Consider the following 21,510-nt stretch of genomic DNA (forward strand, 5'->3'; position numbering starts at 1 on the left):
CTCCATGGATACGATATTGCTTTTATTCATTAGAGGTGTTTCTACTGCTCAAAAATACAATAATTCTTTCTGTGAATAAGGGTGACTCTCCACAGATCTTCTCTCCGTTGTAGTTTAATATATACTGTGGAACATTTTAGACAAAGCAATAACATTTCCATGGAGACAAGCAGGTGGCAGACCTTCTACTAAGTGATTAGATTGTAAAAAATAAGTGATTGAATAAATAATAAATAATATTGTAGTCGATTCTAGTCAAGCGTTTTTATTTAAATATTAGCTGCACCTTTAGACACAAATGATGATAGGATGACCTGCTCTGAATTCTTTTTGACCTTGTGTTTCTGTTGGCGGATGCTACATAAATCTGCAGAGTCTGAATCTCCACCTAAACAGCTTCATGTGACAAAACCTCCCGGGAGTATTCATTGCACACATTAGCACAACAATCCCCAATGTGTAAGCAGCTCTCCGTGGGCTGACTCACATGCATGTATGTAGGTCAGAGCTGCAGTGAGCCGTGTGCAGAGCTGGGGTTTCTCCTCTGTCTCTGATAAAGGGGCAGAAGGCAGCACGCGAGCTCCTCCAGGCTATGGACGAACTCACGAGGTTAAAAATAGATTACCCTACTGCCTTCAAAATGATGATTCATGGAAACATATTGTGTTTTTAAATAGAGATGTATAATATTTTCATTTGTCAGATATGATTCACAGTTTTTAGCTTTACTTATTATTATTATTATTATTTATTGTCTTTATCTAGCCAAGGGAAGCCTATGTATGTGTGTGTTTTTATTGGTAGGAATACCCAGAGCATCCACTTGAAACTATTTGGGAAGAACAGGCAAAACCTACATCTACATTTTAGCCATCTGGCATAAACAGGCATTAAAGGTATATAAGGTGTTCCAAAATAGAGCTTACTGATGGTTTTCACATATTAAAACATCTACGCTGCCAGGGCCACAGTGGATAACAGTCAGTCATTCAGATCATTCAGACAGGTGCATTTAATCCTACTCAAAATGTATTGATCCACAAGGGAAATGATTATATACACAGTAGCTCACACATCACAGTAAATATAATAACAAAGAGCAAAAATATAAATGATAATAATACAAAATAAGTATCAAAAATAGCAAGGGACTGATGTCAAATAAGGCATAATTATTGTATTGATGATTAAATAGTGATTGGGAAAGGGTTATCTATTACATAAACATTTAGCATAGGTTTGACAGAGTTGCTATTTCTTCTGTATCATACCTGAATGTTTGTTATTCAGGTTTTGATGGCATTATTGATATTGCATTAGCTGTCAAAACAAAATGTTACTTATTTTCATTTGGACCATTTCAGAAACAAATGTTGGTTTGAGGCCCCTGAGCCACAGTTTAGACTTTCCTGCAATACAGGCTTGCTTCACAAAGAGTATATTGGCTTGTGCCATACCTGCCCTGTTTCAGTTTGTTTTTCTTTGCCCTCTTTGGATTTTTTGATTATTTTAGGTCCTTGACTGATTGCAAGTGTTCCTCTAGTACAGGGGTGTCAAACTCAAATTCACAAAGGGCCAAAATTAAAAACTGGGACTAAGTCGTGGGCCAAACTAAATATTTATTGAAAAATTTCAACAGCATCTGCATGTTTTCGCTTTTTTCAAGATATGTAATGTTAAACCTTTTCTTATTAAAATAAATGTTTAATAATGTTTTTTGCTTAAACGCTGAATCCAGAACAAGCATAATCTAAAATAATAACACCATTTTAAATACATACAGCTCTAATACATATTTGATATGATCTCACAGGCCAAATACCAGCTTGTAAAAGCCTGATCCCGTCAGATCTCAGAAGCTAAGCTGGCTGGGCCTGGGTAGTACTTGGATTGGAGACCACTGGGAATTCCAGGTGCCACAGTGGGGCGCCAGTGGCAAAAAAACTGTTGTTGTGTCCTTAGGCAAGACACTTCACCCACATTGCCTAGTATGAAAGTGGTGTGAGCGTGAGTGATAGTGGTGGTTGGAGGGGTCGATGGCGCAGATTGGCAACCTCGCTTCCGTCAGTCTGCCCCAGGGCAGCTGTGGCTACAGTAGTAGCTTACCACCACTGAGTGTGGAGTGATTGTAAAGTGCTTTGGGTATCTTGAAAGGCGCTATATAAATGCTATCAATCAATCAATCAAATATAATTATATATCGGCCAAATCTGGCCCCCAGGCCTGAGTCTGACATGCCTGCTCTAGTATTTTTAGTTCAACTGTTCAACATATTTTGGAATTTATATATTTTTTAAACTGAGCCCATTTTAATTGATCACAAACCTACAAAGAGGGCTGTATAGTCATGTTTAATGCAGTTATTTCTCACACTGATGTGCTCAAAACAAAATATCAGTGTGAAGTACAAATAATGTTCAACTGATATATCGACCTGCCAATGTCTAATTGACCTCACATTGTCACTGATTAGCCTATAGTTCTGTGGTATTATACTGTATGCAATCCTCCCATGTGTGTTGTGTTCACATGTTTGCGTGCTGTGTTGTATCTGCATATGCCCACGTGATCAGGGAGAGCCACAACTGGACTCTGCATCCACCTAATCTGCCTCAGATCAGATTTAGACTCTTAGCATGTGGGCTATACCCACCTATAATCAGGGACAGGCTTTTCAGGGTCATGATCTGTTCAAAAATATATATTTTTATTATATATTGTTAAAGAGTGAAATAAAAAATAAAATACCTCAATCAATCAATGAAAATGAGCAAAAAGATAGCTTACTAATAGTGCTACTTCTGGATTGTGCAATAATAGCTGGTCAAATCTGCTATTGCTTTGTTTGGAATCTTCCCCTACCAGAAAAGATAAATAGTGCATCTTTAACGGTGCACTGCACAACTTTTCTGGTCGAGGGTCTGCTACCTGCTTGTCTCCATGGAGATGTTATTGCGTTTATTTATTACAGATGTTTTTACTGCTCAAAAACACAATAAATCCTTCTCTGAACGTGAGCAATTCTCCACAAATTGTAATGTAGTGTAGTGCTGTAACTTGCTTGTCTCCCTCATGGTTTCTGTACTGGACTGTAGAACATTTGAGTCAGTTTCACTAGAAATGTTACACAGTGCACCTCTAACTAATAACCCTAACCCTAACCTAAACATATCAATGGTTTAAAAAAAAATATATTGAAGCTATAAAGTGATTGGTTAAAATAATGCTATAGTTTATTCTAGTCAAGCCTTTTTATTGTTTAGTTGTACTTTCGGGCCGATGCCATTTCTTTCCTGTAAATGTGATTAGCTGAGCCTCATCAGCCTGCAGCCGTTTACTGTATGTGCCAGTGAAACCACAGGCCTGACTAAAGCTGACTCAGCCTTTAGAGTCAATGTCGAGTCATGTTACAGTCAGAGCAGTGGGGCAGGGGAATAAGCCCATCACTGCACAATGCTACGATATGTGATCCATGTAGGATTTTTAGCACTTCTTGGAAAAAATGTAAAAATGCAAAATTGACTCTTGTGAGCTTTAAGCCATGTTATAATGTTTTTACCTCACTGAAAACATAAATGGAGTTGTGTTTTGTTTCATTCACTCCAAAGCTAAAAATGCTCTCTTCCAACTTGTGATGTCGTGAAGTGGTAGTTTCCAAGTTAACTGTTGTCTTTTACTTTTTGTTCAGTAGAGCTTGGCAAATTATGAGTTTAAAAACATAGTGGAGCATTATCTGTAGTACTACATGACATCACAAGGTGGAACAGAGTGTTATGGAAGAACAACCTAAATATGCAGAGTTTATGTGTTAAACGTGTGTGAATGAAACAACTCTAGGTATGTTTTTGATGAGGAAACAACATTAGAACATAGATCAGAAAATAGCTTAATATGGACCCTTTAAAGTGAATCTTAGCCTTTTACCTTTAAACAAAAACAGTATGCGGCCATGCTATGTTGTTTTTCTTATTCCTCAAAGGTATTATTGTTCAGAGATTACATGTGTTCCAATCTGCAGACAGTTTGTCCAAGGACAACTGAAGGTCCCTCTCAGGGAATCTCTATGTAATCTGAGTGCTTTATCTGATACACGAGTCCTGTGATTGATTGATCCAATATGAGAAGTGACACATACAGGCACTTGATAAACGACATCCATGACCATTTAGAGAAAAACATAGTGACAGTGGCAGTATGAACCTCTATCTCCTTGTGCTTTTGTGCTAGACACTTCAACCTGACTATGAATTTGTTTGTGCAATTATATGATTGGTGTTCATTGCAGAGACTTTAAGGAGAGGTTAGCAGCCTAGTCTACCTAAATGAATTACAATCGGACTGTGAGGTACCTAACAAGCTTTATACAAAACTGCAGTACAACATGGCAGAAATTTTTCAAGCACTGAGGAAAAGAAAGAATGAAAAGCTTAAGACCATTACTTAAATATAGCGTGGTATAATGTTCTATATGACTAAAAGCTGAGAAAAGGAAATTGAACTGAGGTGCAAACCAGAGGTGGGACCAAGTTGTGGATTTGCAAGTCTCAAGTCTTTGACCTCAAGTCCGAGTCAAGTCACAAGTCAAATACATGCAAGTCCTAGTTGAGTCTCGAATCACTGGCCCATAAATCCAAGTCAAGTCCAAGTCGTCTGCTTTGAGCTTCAAGTCATTTCAAGTCTTTAAACCAAAGTACTAAATATAGCTTTGATTTTTGAAATATATATGAATTTTAAACTAAATTGTATTTAAAAAACATGGTATACGAATATTTATATAAGAGTTGTAGAAATGCAACTTTTTTTTTCCTTTTTAAATGTCTTGACAAGAGTGCAAATTTTTATGGTCAGAAGAGAAAGAGAAAGAGTTAAGATTTAAGAGCGCTTAATAACAGTTAATTTGTGAACTAGTCTAAGCATCAAGTCTTCAGGGCTCAAATCCAAGTCAAGTCCCAAGTCACTGACCTTGAAGTCCAAGCTGAGTCCCAAGTTTAAGTCTGTTTTATCAAGTCAAGTCTCAAGTTCAAAAAATAGTGACTCAAATCTGACTTGAGCCCCCAACACTGGTGCAAACACAGGAAAAGAAGATAGATTTATTTATTTTTTATTCATACAAATAACATTTTCTCTTGCAATGGAACCCACCTGGACGAATGAGACATTACACAGAACACAACATGTTTACCTATTTACAATTTTTTTCTCTATATAACTTCTCGTCTCTGTCCCTCAGGCGTGGACATCCTGAAGCTGGTGTCCGCTCACGTGGGCTCTCAGTGGATTGACCTGTACCAGCTGTTGGCAAATGCAACTGAGCGCGAGGTGGCCGCCTTCTCCAACGGGTACGGCTCTGACCCCGAGCGAGCCTACGCAGCCCTACAGCACTGGACCATACGGGACAGCGACGCTAACCTGGCTAAGTTAATCAACGCTCTCCACAGACACAGACGCATAGATGTGGTGGAGAAAGTCCGCTGTGTCATGGAGGATAACCCACAGGTAACACCCTCAAGTTCATCAGATAACTCAAAAAATATTGTACTATTTTGTTGCCTTCACGTTATTGAATTTGAAAGTTTAATAGAGGGCAATGGCATTAAGTTTTAGTGCAAAAATAACTGCCACCCTGTTTGTCTCTGAAATGTCAGAGAGAGGGGCGATGTTTTCAAAGTAAAGTCAATTGACGACAGAGTCACTGGAGCCAGAAGGACCCCGACTCACTCTCTCCATAGAACTATAGTGGGTTAGTCATGTTCATTTATATATACAGTCTGTGTTCTTTCCCCTGCTCCCCTTCAGACACGTGTTGACGGGGTTTTCACAGAGCAGCATTCAGTACACACATCACATGCTGAGATAATGGGACCCTCCTGAGCCCTGTACACTGTACTGGGACTGTACATTCAGAAGACACATTTTAGATACAATACTCCTTTCATCACCGTCCACTTTTCACCCAGTGATGTAACATGATTCAAAACATTCATATGACCTCCACCACACAACTTAAGGTCACTACATAGACTGTGTTTTGTTCTGTATCAGAATTATTTGTCATTCAAGCCAAGCTTATGTCCAAGGGCAGGGCTGTTTAATTAAGGCTTTCATCACATGTTAATATCAGATAGTGCTGTTTTGTTGTTTTGTTACCATTCCAACTATTACACATAAGATACTATCAGTGTGTCCTTGTTTATGTAATGTCAATTTGTAGATAGTCACTACATCTATACTCAAAGTCACATTTCCTTTTCAGCGTGCATTAAAGGTAACGCAGCCTGGCTCATGCCAGACTGATAAGTGTAGCACTCTGAATTGAGTTCTACACATTATCCATCTGGAACAGCTCTCTCTGAAAGTGATCAGACAACATGGAGCATTACGATGTCTATTTCAGTCTGATTTGTGGAAGCTTCACAACAGCAGAACAAGCCAAAAAAATCAAATTTTTATCACCACCATGTTTGTTTTAGTTGGTTTGGGCGCTTGGCCTTTGGCCTCCACACAAACCTCAATACTGCTCTGTGATTGGTGGTCCTTCCACCCAATTAATTATACAGCGGGCACTCCAAGATGGATTCTTGTGAGTTTGTGAACCCACAAATATTGTGACAATCCATCTTAATGTGCAAGGTTGCATTAAAGGGCCTGTATCAAGTAATAATTAAAATAATTAAAACTAAATAATACTCATAACTTTATAAGCAAAAATAATTAAATTCAGTTCAATTTTATTTAATTCAATCAATAGTCTAAATCAGCAGATATGTGTTGCTTGTAGACTATGGAACATTGCTTGTCAATCCAGATCAATGCATATTTCTTATGGGGAGATCTTGTTGCATTGTGAGGTAGATGTGACGTAATAGTGATGGGCCTCCTGGTGCAGAGGCCTATCAGCTGTCTGACGGAGCTATTCTAGTCTGACACCAGACTGACGGATGGTCTGTCATCTCCTCTACTCACTTTTTACTGGAATTTATGTAACTTTTGCTGTGGACAGGAATCTGTATAGTTCCTTTATAGTACATAGTTATTTAAAGGTAACTTGTGTTTCAGTATGGCATTCAACATATTTACCTCACTTTTGACAGGTTTTATTGCTAAATTTCCTTGACATTCACGCATTCTTTCAGTGACCTGGGTCGCCTCTCCACAGATTTGACCTTTAAGTTGACCTAGAGATAGTCACCTACATGTCTCTGTGGAGATAGTTTCAAGCTAAATGCCATACTGTGGAACATTCTTGGTAGAGCAATAGCATTTCTTTGAGATGTGCGGTGGACACACCCTTACCCAGAAAAGTTACATAGTACATCTTTTAAAGTTACACGCTCTGCTTTTTTCTTGACATGTAGTGATGACGTTCATTTGTACTACATTTCTAAGAGTAACCTTTTTTGTACGCTGACCACCGTCAATCACACATTCACTACTCAGTCACTAATCCTTAAAAGGCAGTATAATGAATGCAGTTTAAGGTTATTTGGTTTGTAAGCTTTTGAAGTCAGATAATAGATATTAATGACAATTCATAATTTAAACTATGTAAAAGAGAGGAGTGGTATGGTGGAGCTTCATGAATCATGTTAAACGGTAAATACTCTGGAGCTTGAACAATCAGGTGATTAAGGAGGAGCCCTGCTGTTTCACTACAGGCCTTCTGTGTGTGGCTAATGAGCCCGTCATGGCTCCAGCTACAGCGAAACATGAAGGGTGGGGCTAACACAAGACATCTATGACGTAATGATCAATTAGACACATTGTTTTAGTATTCAAAACATGTAAAGGTGCACTATGTAACTTTTCCTTTGGAGAATTGGCGAGACACCTGTTTGTCTCCATGGAGATGTTATTGCTTTGCCTGGCATGTTCCACTAGATGGCATTAATCTATCTATCTTGCATTTATTCAGTTAGTTTTATTTTTTATTTTTTTATATTAATAAAAATCTGGACAAGGAGATGGCTTTAGAAAATCAGTATTTTTTTTTTCTTTTGCAGGTTGCAACCAGGGCTGTTTAATTTTATTTCATTTATGTGATTTATTTATATTCTATTCAATTACAAAAATGTTCTAATGGAAGAAAAACAAACAAACAAAAAAAACTACCTTCTGCATACCTTCAACATAGGCTTTTAAACAAAAATAAAATGTATTAACATATAGAAGTCAGTGTTTGAAATCATTGTCATTTTAATTATGAGCCAAATAATTGAGGGCGTTCAAGTTACAGCCTGACTAAACCAACACTGAGTAAGCACTGCTTCATACTGAAATTTGGTGTCACGATATCATGGCCAAAATAATTGCAACTATTGATTATATCACAATAATGATTAAAGTTGCTGACAATTTTAGAATGTATGTATATGAATAACTATAATTGTAATATTATAACGAAGTTCCATATTTAAAACTGCTATAGTATTGTACTTTGTTGTAAGTGAAGACAACAATGATCTAGAAGAAAACATCACGGATAAGGAGCTTTTTGCTTCACTTTTTGGTGATCAAATGGCAGTTTTCTTTGTTGCCAATTATCATGATTATATCCCAGGAACGATTATAGTGTACACTTGGAGTTTCAATTAAAACAACTGGCTTCCTACTTCCTAAGTCTGTGCCCCATTATGCAATTACAAAACAATTACGTTACTTTGAATTATCTATTTACCAAGACTGACAATTACTGTGGTGGCTTTTAGTGCAACCCAAGAGCTCTGAACAACATCAATCAACCACCATCCACAATTACCATCAGTAATTTCAGCCTAATCTGGGAGTACATGATTCCGGCCCCATTAGTATACACTGTAATAAAAGGGATCTAACCACATTTAGGATTTTTAAGGAAAAGGGCGCAGATTTCCCAGAAGCAGTTTGGATCTGTTCAAATGAAGATGCAGGAGATTACTACTGACTTTAAGAGCCTTCCTAAAACCCACTAAATGCCAAAGTGGGATGAGGTGATTTCAGCTTTGTTCTTCTCTAGACCTATAATCTCTTTGTGTTTACGAGTAATTACAGCTGTAGCATTTCTGATCTTATTAATCAAAGCAGTCCACCCAGTCTCTTGCGGTCCTCATTTCACAGAGGTCTCCCTGAACTCTAATCCAAACCAACAACGTGGCATTGTCTAATTCTTCTGGAACTGTGCTCGGTATGAGATAAAATCAAAGGTACAAGATGCAGTTTATGAGTTTTTCCTCATCATAATCATACCTGGAGTTGTGTTTTGTTTCTTTTATGTTTAATTTGCCTATTTAGAATGAGTTCTTCTCTCAAACTGAAAACACTGTTCCACCTTGTGATGTCATGTGGTAAAACAGGAAGTGCTCCACTGTGTTTTTAAACTCCATATACCTTCACGAGAATCATTTGGATAATTTCAGCCCTGGAATTGTCAAACTCTGTTAACTTGAAACTAGCACTACACGATATCACAAGGTGGAACAGAACATTTTGAAGATGGGGATGTAGACAGACTAATAATAAAAGATTACTCAAACATGTGTGAATGAAACAAAACACTATTGCAAGTATGTTTTTGATGTGGTAACAGCATTAGACGTGGTTTAAAGCCCACAATATTGAGTACCATATTTCCCGGACTATAAGTTACTCTGGAGTATAAATCACACCAGCCAAAAAATCCATTGAATTCTTCATCCTCGGTGTCACTTATGCGAGACCTCTGGAGATAAACCATAGATCCATGAGGTAAACAGTGCACTGCTTCCTCTTTTGCGTAGCTGTCATCAGACTCAGCATCAGTTCCAGTTAGAATTATTCCGACCTTTCTGAATCCCAACAGGATAGTTTCGATTGTCATTGAAGTCCAGGCTTTGTCGATCCATCCAGTGACTTCAGGAGACTTCAGTTGCATGGCGCACCCGCCCGGTTACCGTGAAACTGTACTCTCCATCCCCATCTTCCTCCAGTCCCTCACACGTTTTTCGCTCATTCCAAACTTTCTTTCTGCTGCTCGATTACCGTTTTCAGCTGAATATTTCACTATTTGCAGAGAGACAATGGCTTTTTCTGCAGGAGACATGTGCACACGAGCCTAGAGCGCCCTCTCGCGGCTGTCATTCTGAAAATTTTTATATATAAGTTGCACCGGAGTATAAGTCACAGGACCACCCAGACTATGAAAAAAAGTGCAACTTATAGTTCAAAAATACGGTAATATAGCACCTTTTAAGTTGATTTTTATTTTATTTTTTTGTGATTTTTTCATCTTCTGACATTGCATTCACTAAAAAACAGCTGCGTGTTCCTTTGCCTTTAGAAGACATGGGAACAAATGTGAAGGAAGGTTATAATTTCAAAGTTATGGTACTGTTATATGACTCATGTTACTATAGCAACCTGTTCGAAATAGTCAGTGATGACAGAAGTGTACTTAGCTTGAGTGACATGTAATGATATAGTTGAAAAAGAAATCTAGGTCGACTTAAGATTTGCCTGTGTATTGATCAAAACGATTCAGTATTTCTATGATCCATCTCACCCAAATATGGAAAATTTAAGATCACAATTGACTCCCAACATTTCAGCTACTCACACATGCTTTCCCCTTTTTGCTGTTTGCACTATAGGCCTAAAACCATTACAATACCAACAAAATAATTATTCCTTTAATAAAAACATTGGCAATCAACCACTTTATTGACAACCAAAAGCCCATTGCTACTTTATAGTCATCAACATTCCCTGGTGTAATGCTAACTGAAGGCACTTCTCTATTTGGGGTTTGTTAGACTTTTATCTTTTTTATTTAAGTAACATTACAGTCACAAGATAGCTCACATTAGTCAACCATTTTTTTCAGTTAGTCACTTTCACGTCCTGGCTTCTGAAAATGTGTTGTTAGAAATCCATTTTGTATTTTTTTCTTGAGTTTTAAAAGCTTTTTGGCAGTGCTTGTTACTATGTGAATTGTGTCTCTGTGGTAATTGTCCGCAGTTACATTGCACCATAGATATACATTAGGGATGTAACAATAACCGAAATATTGTGATATCGTATCGTCAAACTTCTCACAATAATATCATGGACCATCACAACATATAAAATTACAAGTCTCTTTGCTTAAATTAGGAATTAAAGTTATGGTGCAGCAATAGCTAAAAAAAAATCAGAGGGAACTACATAGACCATGATCCTTTGCTCCATTTCAGTGTAGACTACATGAAGAAATAACAGGTCTTTAGTTCTTTTGATTGAGTTTTGTCAAGACATTTTAAGAGGAAAAAGTAGCATAGTAACAGTTTTGTTAACCTCTACAAAATATGGTATAATAATATCGTACCTTGACATGTATATCGTGAAAAAATTGTACCGAGAGATTTGGATATTTTTACATTCATAATTGTGAGCTTTCCCACGATATCGCAATAAATATCATACCGTGAGGTTCATACCGTGACAATATCATATCGTGAGGCTTGGATATCCTTACACCCCTAATATACATGTAGAACACCCACATGTGTATCAGTAATGCTTTTGGGATGGGGGCAACAAGGTCCAGTGTGAGTTTAGTTGTGTTGAGTTTTCCATCTCTTCCTGTAACATATGAACCATCCAACTCTAGTCTAGAATAAACTTAGCTCAAGATTTGGACATGATTCCTGGAACGTCCACTGCAGAGAATAAATGCAGAGAATAAATTTTACTATAACATTATAAAATACTTTTATATTTCCTCTTGACTGCTTCTAAACTGTTGCTCGTGCTGTAGCGTGGAGGTGCAGATTACATGACTACTGTGAAAGAGTGCCCAGTCACAGTGAGGATTATGTGGATTTATTGCATATCAGGATATCACTGTGTAAAGACCTAATCATAAAAATAAAATAAAAAAATCATAAACAACTCATGTGAGCTATGTAATTCTCCTGTACCACTTGCATGTATTAAGACAAATAAAGAACTTAACTATTGCTTGGCTGTTCTAGAGTTTAGAGTTCAAGAGAGTCAGGGACCTGGTGACTCGAATACTCAACACTGTACGTTGATATTGACTTTTTTTGTAAGGTGAGTTTGAGAGTTTTGAAAGGCGCTATTAAGTAAAATGCATTATTATTAAAACCTGAGTCTGCTTCCACACAAGGGGGTTTAAATAGGAACTAGCTTGGAGAGAAGATGGCAAAGATAAAATGAGAAAGGCAGAGCATACCGTTTCTGATGACGAAATTAAAAGGACAAATTTCTGTAATAGTTGGATGACGCCAGAGCTAACCACAGAGAAATGTTAACAGTGAACTGGAGGTGTCCTTGCTAAGACTATGCAGGGGATGCAAAATACCACAACATTGACTACTAGAGCTGTAAGGCTATTTTCCTGTATTTTAGCTAATCGCCGTCAAGCCCAGAACCTCCTCTTGCATCTGTGTTCTGTTTACTTCCCAAAACAAAGAAAAAAACTTTGCAGCTCCTCTGTGCTTTTCGTTCATGAGACATGCTTACATTGTCAAGATAACAGCAGAGACAGCGCTAGGGAAAGTCCGATAATTCAGATTTGATGGAGGTAGCGTGAAAGTAAAAGTTTTGAGAGAGAAATGTTAAACTCCCTTTACATATTAAAACTGCTGTTTACTCTAGTTGTTTTAGGTTGAATTCCTGTCAGTGCTTTTTGGCTCCTGAAAATATTTGGTCATATATATATATACATAGTTTTAAGAAGTTTGCCAGTGTCAGTCCACGCCCTTCCTTATTCGATTCATTGATGCTCAGAGCAGGTCTCATCTTGTTGATCAATCATTTCTTAATCAACTGGCGCCCTATTACTTATATACTTAGACAACAGGGCCTTACTTTGCAAAATGGACTCTTGTGATGGGACCAAGTCGTTGTTTTGCAAGTCTCAAGTAAGTCTTTGGCCTCAAGTCCGAGTCAAGTTCCACATCAAATACAAGCAAGTCCAAGTTGAGTCTCGAGTCATTGGCTCATAAATCCAAGTCAAGTCCAAGTCGTCTGTTTTGAGCTTCAAGTCATTTCAAGTCTTTAAACCAAAGTACCAAATATAGCTTAGCTTTTGCATTTTATATGAATTTTAAACTAAACTGTACTTAAAAAGCCATGGTATATTTATATATGAGTATTTATGTCAAAGTTGTAGAAATGTAAATTTTTCCTTTTTAAATGTCTTGACAAGAGTGCAAATTATTACGGCTAGAACAGAAAGAGTTAAGATTTAAGAACACTTAACAACATTTAACTTGTTAGCTAGTCTAAGCCTCAAGTTTTCTCAACTCTCAAAGCTGAAGTCCAAGTCAAGTGCCAAGTCACTGACCTTCAAGTCCAAGTCGAGTCCCAAGTCTTACTCCATTTTATCAAGTCAAGTCTCAAGTCCAAAAAATAGTGACTCAAGTCTGACTTGAGTTCAAGTCACGACTTACAGGTCCCAACACTGTTAGTCTGTCTACACCTCCAAAACTCAAAATGATCTGTTCCACCTTGTGATGTCATGAAGTAGTTTTAAAGTTAATAGCTATGATTTACCTTGTGTTCAGTAGAGATTTTCAGTTCCAGGGCTGAAACTGTCCAAATGATTCTAGTGAAGGTGTATGGAGCATTTCCTGTATCACCACATGACATCACAAGGTGGACAGAGTGTTTTCTGTTTGAGAGAAGAACCCAACCTAAATATACAGGCTTTGTGTCACTGAAACAAAACACAATTCCAGGTATGTCTGGGATGAGGAAACAACATTATGACAAACAGTAGATCAGAAAATAGAGTAAAATGAACCCTTTAATATACAATGCAGTGTAGATGTTCATGAGTTTTTGACCATCAAAGCCTGTACCATAAATGCATCATATTGTATAGAATGACCTGTGCCACTGTGACTTGGGCCTACTGTTGTGCTGCTCTGGAAAACACAATCCGCTCTCATGATCTCATCCTCAAACCAGTTAATACTGGTTCAGCTGCAGCTTCAGTATCACCGCACAGAAGAGACAGAAGAGGGGGGAGGAGGGAGCACAGCCAGGGGATGACATCTTATCAGGAAGATGAATAAGGAACCAGTGGATTTACAGTGAATTAATAATGTTTGTGACAAGATTGACTGTAACTGTGTTTTGGTGTTCAGAGAGACAAGAGGAGACGGGTAACTGTTGCTCACATTACCTGTAAATGTATTAAAATGATGGCATATTATTTGTCAGGACTTTGATTCATTCTGATTTATTGAAAAATACCATCATTGAGTAGCCCGTATAAAAACAGGGAAGGAAGAGAGATTTTATATACATACAGTAAATCGTGAGTCTGAAGTTTGCTTCATGTGTCTGTGCTGCCACCATCTGTTCATTGTAGGTACTCCTTACTCGCCGCTTCCTTCATTTGCTCAAGTACAGGTGTAGTGTTGCTTCACCTAAAGTTACACTGTGCATATCAGCTGTGTTATGTATCACATAAGCAGACACTCACTGACACTCACTGACACCCACAAAGAGGACAAAAACAATATATACTTTTCCTCTTATAGTTTTCCTTTTAATACTAAAGGCAGACCTACTGTTAAAATTACAGTATACCCTGATTTTACTGATTACTGAACATAAATAAAATCATGTACATGATTAAAATACACTGATCTAGCTACTGTTGCTCTTGACTAAAGTAAAAACATATTCTGGATTTGTGTTTTTTCATCCACATGTTTGAGTAACCCTTTAATATTAGTCTGTCTACATCTCGTAGTAGTTTTCAGTAGCTACCTTTACCTTTAGGTGAGTTGAGATGGGCAATCCCAGGGCTGAAATTATCCAAATGATGACGTATGGAGTTTAAAAACACAGTAGAGCACTTTCTTTATTACCACATGATATCACAAGGTGGAACTGGGTGTTTTTTTTTATTTTATTTTTAATTTTTTTTTTTTTATGAGGAAACAACATTATAACATAGATGTGGAATAAGCAGATGACTTTATTGTCACAGGAATAAGATTGTATTGTTATCACCATATTGCCCAGTTTTACTTCTACTTTTCACTACTTTTCAGTACTTGTCTTTAGTTTGACTTTTGTTGTGTGTTTTATGTGTCTGTCCACAGTTTGATCTGAACCAGCTGATGCCTGCGGTGAACGGCAGCCAGAGCCTCAGCCCCATCCACAGACCTCTGGAGTCCCCTGGCTTTAACAGCGTAGGGGGCAGCAGCAGCAGTGTGGGCGGGTCTAGTGTGGGCGGGTCCAGTGTAGGAGGGTCCAGTGTGGGATGGTCCAGTGTGGGCGGGGCCAGTGTAGGCGGGGCCAGTGTGGGCGGGACCAGTGGCGTGGGCACGGAGCCTTCACCAATTGATCGGGCTAAGGGCTTCTTTCCCGATGAATCAGAGCCGCTGCTGCGCTGTGACTCCACCTCTAGCAAAGACTCCGCCCTCAGCAGAAACGGATCCTTCATTACCAAAGGTGAGAGGGACAAGAGTTCCGCGGGACTTGGTATATAGAAGACTTTTTAATTTCAGTTTCAAATCAGTTACAATGAATGCATTTTTCTGTCACATTAAATTCCTAAGGCAGAGGGAGTAGGCCTGTCACAATAAGAAAAGTAAAAGTGACAAAAATATAGACAATGAACCTAACCAAAGTTATGCCATCTAATCTAAACATACAATGAGCTGTAATTGATAAATAACAGAATGAAACACTTTAATTGTTAGCTTTAATTTCTTATGAGTCATACACGCTATTTGGTCAACCATATACAGCTCAAATCTTATCATAGTACATTACTTGTACTGTAGGATTCTCATAGCATCCATAGACATGCACAGATTATGTGAAAATTGTCCTCAACAAATACTTGTGGTTGTCTGAACTTAAGACCCATTGTGAGTAAACCATGTTTCTAAGAGCACTAGTATCACATGTCATTTGTGTTAAAGATCCAGACATGGTAAACTCTTGTTCTGAAATTATAAGTATGCATCCGAAGTACTTTGTTTGATGCCAAACCAGTATATCTTTTATTCAATACAAAGGTGGTAATTTCCAGACCCATTCAAAATAGTGTCATGACAAAGGTGCTATTGTAGTGAACAATGATAGTGTGATTTAATGCGGAATTATCCAGACAGTGAGCGCTCTCAAATTCTGATTACAGAATACAGAATACCTCTGTGCCCTCCTGTGGAAATTCTGTGTATGACATATTTGGAATAAACCTCAACCTAAGCAGACATAACAGTGTTGAACAAAGCAGAAATAGCTCATTCAGTAAACGTTTTCACTCACTTACAAATGCACGGTATCCTGGTGTGTCTTTAGATAAAGTAAGTGTCTGTGATCTATAGTAAATGTCACGTGTCTGTCAGCCTGCCTTAGCTGTGACTATAAACAGGAGTGAAATGAAGCTCTGTACATGATGATGCATTTTGTTTGACATTCACATAGAATATAAGGGTGCACTCACACATGTTTGGTCCTGCTTTAAGTTCCTAGTTTAGTCTTCCCGTATGCTCGGTTTGGTCATATTCGAGTCTTGCTTTAGTTCAGGTTTAGGTCCAAGTTTGGTCTTGATTTTGGTGTTGTGTATGTGCAAATGTGAACGTATCCTCAAACGGAATGAGACCTGAGGTAGAATCTTGAGTGGAATCTTGACAATAATTACAACATAATTTGAGCATTAATACTAATAAAGCTTTCCAACATGTGCGTGTGTTTGTATGTGCAGAGAAAAAGGACACAGTGCTGCGTCAGGTGCGCCTGGACCCCTGTGACCTTCAGCCCATCTTTGACGACATGCTGCACATCCTGAACCCAGAGGAGCTGCACACTCTGGAGCAGATCCCCACCGCCGAGGACAAACTCGACCGCCTCTTCGAAATCGCAGGAGTCAAGAGCCAGGAGGCCAGTCAGACCCTGCTGGACTCGGTCTACAGCCACCTGCCTGACCTGCTCTAGACCGGAGACAGAACTGATCCATCCAGACATGTTCTAGACCTGATTCAGACTTGCCATAGACCAGATCAAGGCAAACAGAACATCTAGAACAAATCTACACATATTCTAGACTTTATTCATTCAGAATTGTTTAGAGGTGTTAGACCTGTTCTAGATCTGATTTAGACTTGTTTTAGGGTGGATCAAGGCCTGTCTTCGATTGGATCCAGACCTATTCTAAACCTGATTTTGGCCTATTAAGACCTGTTCTAGACCTGTTTCAGACTTATTCTAGACCTGATCCAGATGTATTCTAGATCTGATCCAGACTTGTTCTAGACCTCAGTCAGGCATATTTTGGACCTGATCTAGACCTGTAGATCAGAGTCAGACCTGATCTAGACCTGGAGAAGACCTCTTCTAGACCTGATTCAGACCTGTTGTAGACCTGTTCCACACCTAGTTCAGACCTGATTCTGACCTGTCCTAGATCTGATTTAGATCTGTTCTAGACTGGGTCCACATTTGTTCTAAACTTGATTTTGGCCTATTGATCTGTTCTAGACCTGTCTCAAACCTATCCTAGACCTGATCAAGACCAAAATACAGAGGAGTGACACAGCAATCACAGTGTTTAAATGGACTCTTTTTTTTTCATATACCATTTCACAAACAAAATTATGTATTAACAAGAAAAAATAAGATTCTTATAAAAGCATTCACAAACAAGGAATGTGCTCTGGCAGTTTGGTGCAAATGTAATGATTGGCATGCTTTGTTAAAAACATTTTTAAAGTAAGGGTAAAAATAAAATAATGCACAGAAATAATGCTTGTACCAGCAGGAAGTTTAAGTGAATCTATCGTTTGAGTGAGTTATGTAAACTACGTTTGCCCAGTTATGGTATGAAATTTCAAAGGAACATATTCATTGTTTAGTAAATGCTAAATGGTATGTCCTGGAAAATGATTGACATTTTGGCTTGAGTCCAGATAAACATCATGTGATTGACAAAACAGACTGTGACTAAGACTCAACCCAAACCCTTTGTATCATCAGTGACAATGCTTCTTTTTCTACAGGGTCCAATCCAGACATCCTGCTTCATTTAAGGTGGTATTGTTTGTGACCTTAAATGAGGACACAATTCCTATTTTGAACCCTTTAAAGGTGCACTATGTAACTTTTTGGTTGGGGGTCCGTCACCTGCTTATTCCCATGGATATGTCATTAGTATGACACTAAACGGCTCTATCACATTATGTTTATTCAATTGCAAGTGATTTTAGAGCTCAAAAATACCTGGAAAAATAGGCATACTGACTGTAAGTTTGGTTGCCTCTCCACAAATTTGACCTGTAACTTGGTCTACAAAAGCACTTTTTAAAATCTCCACATGGGGGCGACGTGTTCGACATTGATACTGTTAAAAGTTAGTGCCATGCAGGGTTAAAAGTTCAATTACTCCATTTCACTATAAGCTATACTTTGGACAGCACTGGTTGGTAGTTATTAGTGGATGATAACAAGTACAGACAACTCACTTCAGTCTTTTTTTCAAATTGAATATTATGTTATGTGCCTAAACTTGACAAATAATCTTTCACCATTGTGTTTCTGTTGTTACTGCATCAGACCAGCAGGTGGCGATATAGGCAAAGCAATTTTTTTCACTGATTATGCTTCAGATCCAATGTATGCATTAATATGTGGTAGTTTTGTAAGATAAGATAATCTATTGGTTTGGTACAGCCAGCATCATGGGGTTGCATTGGATAGCAACAGATAGGTCAAAAACATAATTGAAAGCATAACATATTTGATGCAAGCTTAAATTCTTACATTTTCAGGTGTAATGCTTTTATGTAGCCATTGTGGGTGAAATGGAGGCCAGCTATTTGAGCACTGACAGCTATGTGTATCGGAGATAAGACTGTGACAGGTGTTCAGACTAGTTTTCTTGTGTGTCACCTCATCTGCAGCACAGTATACTTAACGTCTGCACGACACCTTTCTGAATTATTTGGGTCAAGTTTTACTATTTGTAAGAAGATATTAGCTTTTATACAATGTTAAATACAAAGTTTGTTTTTTTTCAAAAATAATTAGGAATTTTAAATTATATTGAGTGTCATCTCAACTGGCCAGACAACGTTGGAAAACACTGTCAGTATTTTAACTTTCTTCTGTGGACTAACCAAGAAGTAAATTTGGGACTAACCAAAACTGTCACTTATTATATGATGCATTGCGTAACTTTTCTTATGGAGAATACGCCACCTGCTGTCTCCATAAAAACATCATCCCCATGGAAACATTATTGCTTTGCCGGGAATGTTCGACAGTATGGCATTACATATATACATTTTCAAGACGGGTAGGAAGCACGAACAGGCCAAATTACGGGTCAGATATGTGAAGAGGTGACCCAGCTCAAAGAAAGAATGCATGTTTTTTACGGTATTTTTGAGCAATAAAAACACTCATAAGAAAACTCATGCAAGACAGGTAAGTTTAATGCCATACTGTGAAACATTTCATTCAAAACAAGTTAATTTAAGAATCAGGCTTCTTAATTACAAGTAAATATAATCTGTCAGTTTAGCTTTGTGCTCTTTCAGTGCTGTCTGATACAACCCCATACTTTAAACTGGTTTATGCCTTTTTGTCCGACTTACTACAGTAATTTATTACAAACAAAATTGTCTTCACGCACATTTGCTTTGATTTTGTAGCATTGACGATGTTTTCTCTTACCATTTCAGAACTCTTTGTCCTCTTTAATCTACAGCATTATATTTAAACATGCACTGATCATTTTTTAATATTCATTTTATTGTATGGATTTTAATCTATGTAATTTTGATAATTTCAACTGTAGCATCTCATTCTTATTTTGTCTATGGGCATTTCAAGTATTCAACCACTTGAATACTCAGGTGGCACATATGCATACTCCTGTTGGTAATCCTTTTTCCGTTTTACTTGATGGACAATGGAGAAACAATGAACTTTTTTTAATTCAAAAACTGCACCACCAAAAACTGTCCCACTGAGGCTGGAATCTACTTGGTGCTGTACATGGACTACCACCGTTGGCCTAATAATAATAATAATAATAATAATAATAATAATATTAATAGTATTTAACCTTTACCAGACTGAAGTAAGGACTGAGGATGTTGATGAAAATGCTGTGGAAATCTAGTATTTGTTGTCGTGGTTTGGGTTTTTGAGATAAGATAAGTTTTGAAAAGACTTGACAGATGTAACTGGTATGTTTACTATGATGTAATCTCAATAAAGCTCAATATATTTGTCATAAACTTTTGATTATTGTGTATTTCTTATAATAATATTAGAGATTGAATTATATTTCTTTTAACAGGTGAAATGATCTGCCAATGAAATAAGATTTTTTGTACTTAAAATATGAAAATACATCTTGCTACACTGAAGATAATAAAAACGACATGTCTTTGCATTTAAAATAAACCAAAAACATTTGTGTTTAATTTGCTTATGGTTATGTCAGGTTATACTGTTTTACAAGAAAGAAAGAAAAATTCTGACTATGTTGGAGCAATCACGCAAGCGTCACTGTCACACCCCTGCCCTACTTATATAAACCATATTCATTTCCTGCCTGTTATCACAACAAAGATAAGAAACATGTGAAAGAAAGTGTCAAATGCCTTGTGAAAGTTACTGATAGATTCTTTATTAGATATGTTAGAAGTACTTTATGTTACAGGCTAGCAACAAGTGATAATAAAGTAGTTTCAGTTCTTTTTGCTTGTAGTCAGGATGGATAGAATAAGGAACAAGATCAAACAAATAACCAATGATAGATCTTGCACCAGGCAAAATACAACGGGTGCGTGTGCTATTTTAAGATAACAACTTAACAACTTTTTTTTGTTGTTTTTTTAAAGGTGCACTATGTAACTTTTTGGTTGGGGGTCCGTCACCTCCTTGTTTCTATGGAGATGTCATTGATCTGCCCGGAATGTTGATGTTAAAGAGCTTTACCACACATTTAGTCGCTTACAGGTGGTTTTATCGCTCAAAAATACCTAGAAAAACATTTAAGACATTCTGACTGTGGGCGGGGTTGCCTCTCCACAGATCTGACCTGTAATTTGGTATGGTTTGGTTTCCATGGAGATAGAAAGGTTTAATATCATATTGTGACACATTTCAGACAAGCAATAACATATCCATAGTGAAAAGTTACACAATGCACCTTTTAAATGATCATCTTGCACTCATCTTCAACTGCTGTCATACACAAACAGTCCTAAAATGGGGGTCAATATTTGTTTTTTGTTTTTTTTGTTTTACCAGTTCTAGTAGACCAGTAGTATGCACTGTAGTGGCACAGTAAAAAGGCAAAAGCAAGTAGTTGTTTTCTCATCAAAAACATATCTAGAGTTGTGCTTTGTTTCATTCACACATGTTCAACACACAAACCTGCATATGTAAGATGTGTTCTTCTTTTAAACAGAAAACACTCTGTTCCACCAGGAAAATGCAGTGATGTGTTTTTAAACTCCACACACCTTCACCAGAATAATTTTGATAATTTCAGGCCTGGAATTTCCCATATCT

The 21,510-nt window shown here is 37.6% G+C and overlaps 1 protein-coding gene across 1 annotated transcript in view; it reads left to right on the top strand.

Moving 5' to 3' along the window:
* The window catches only part of LOC110155084 (tumor necrosis factor receptor superfamily, member 21), a 38,397-nt gene extending 18,231 nt beyond the window's left edge, over positions 1–20,166 (top strand). Inside the window, exons 4-7 of the mRNA XM_055149269.1 lie at positions 5,231–5,496; positions 15,075–15,193; positions 15,290–15,426; positions 16,691–20,166. Of these exons, the coding sequence (XP_055005244.1) occupies positions 5,231–5,496; positions 15,075–15,193; positions 15,290–15,426; positions 16,691–16,920 (752 nt within the window). The 3' untranslated portion in view covers positions 16,921–20,166. The remainder of the gene's footprint in view (positions 1–5,230; positions 5,497–15,074; positions 15,194–15,289; positions 15,427–16,690) is intronic.
* The last annotated feature ends 1,344 nt before the right edge of the window (positions 20,167–21,510 follow it).

Source organism: Boleophthalmus pectinirostris, unplaced genomic scaffold (assembly GCF_026225935.1).
Source record: "Boleophthalmus pectinirostris isolate CB_2022bp ecotype Guang Dong unplaced genomic scaffold, ASM2622593v1 HiC_scaffold_13, whole genome shotgun sequence".
NCBI lineage: Eukaryota > Metazoa > Chordata > Actinopteri > Gobiiformes > Gobiidae > Boleophthalmus > Boleophthalmus pectinirostris.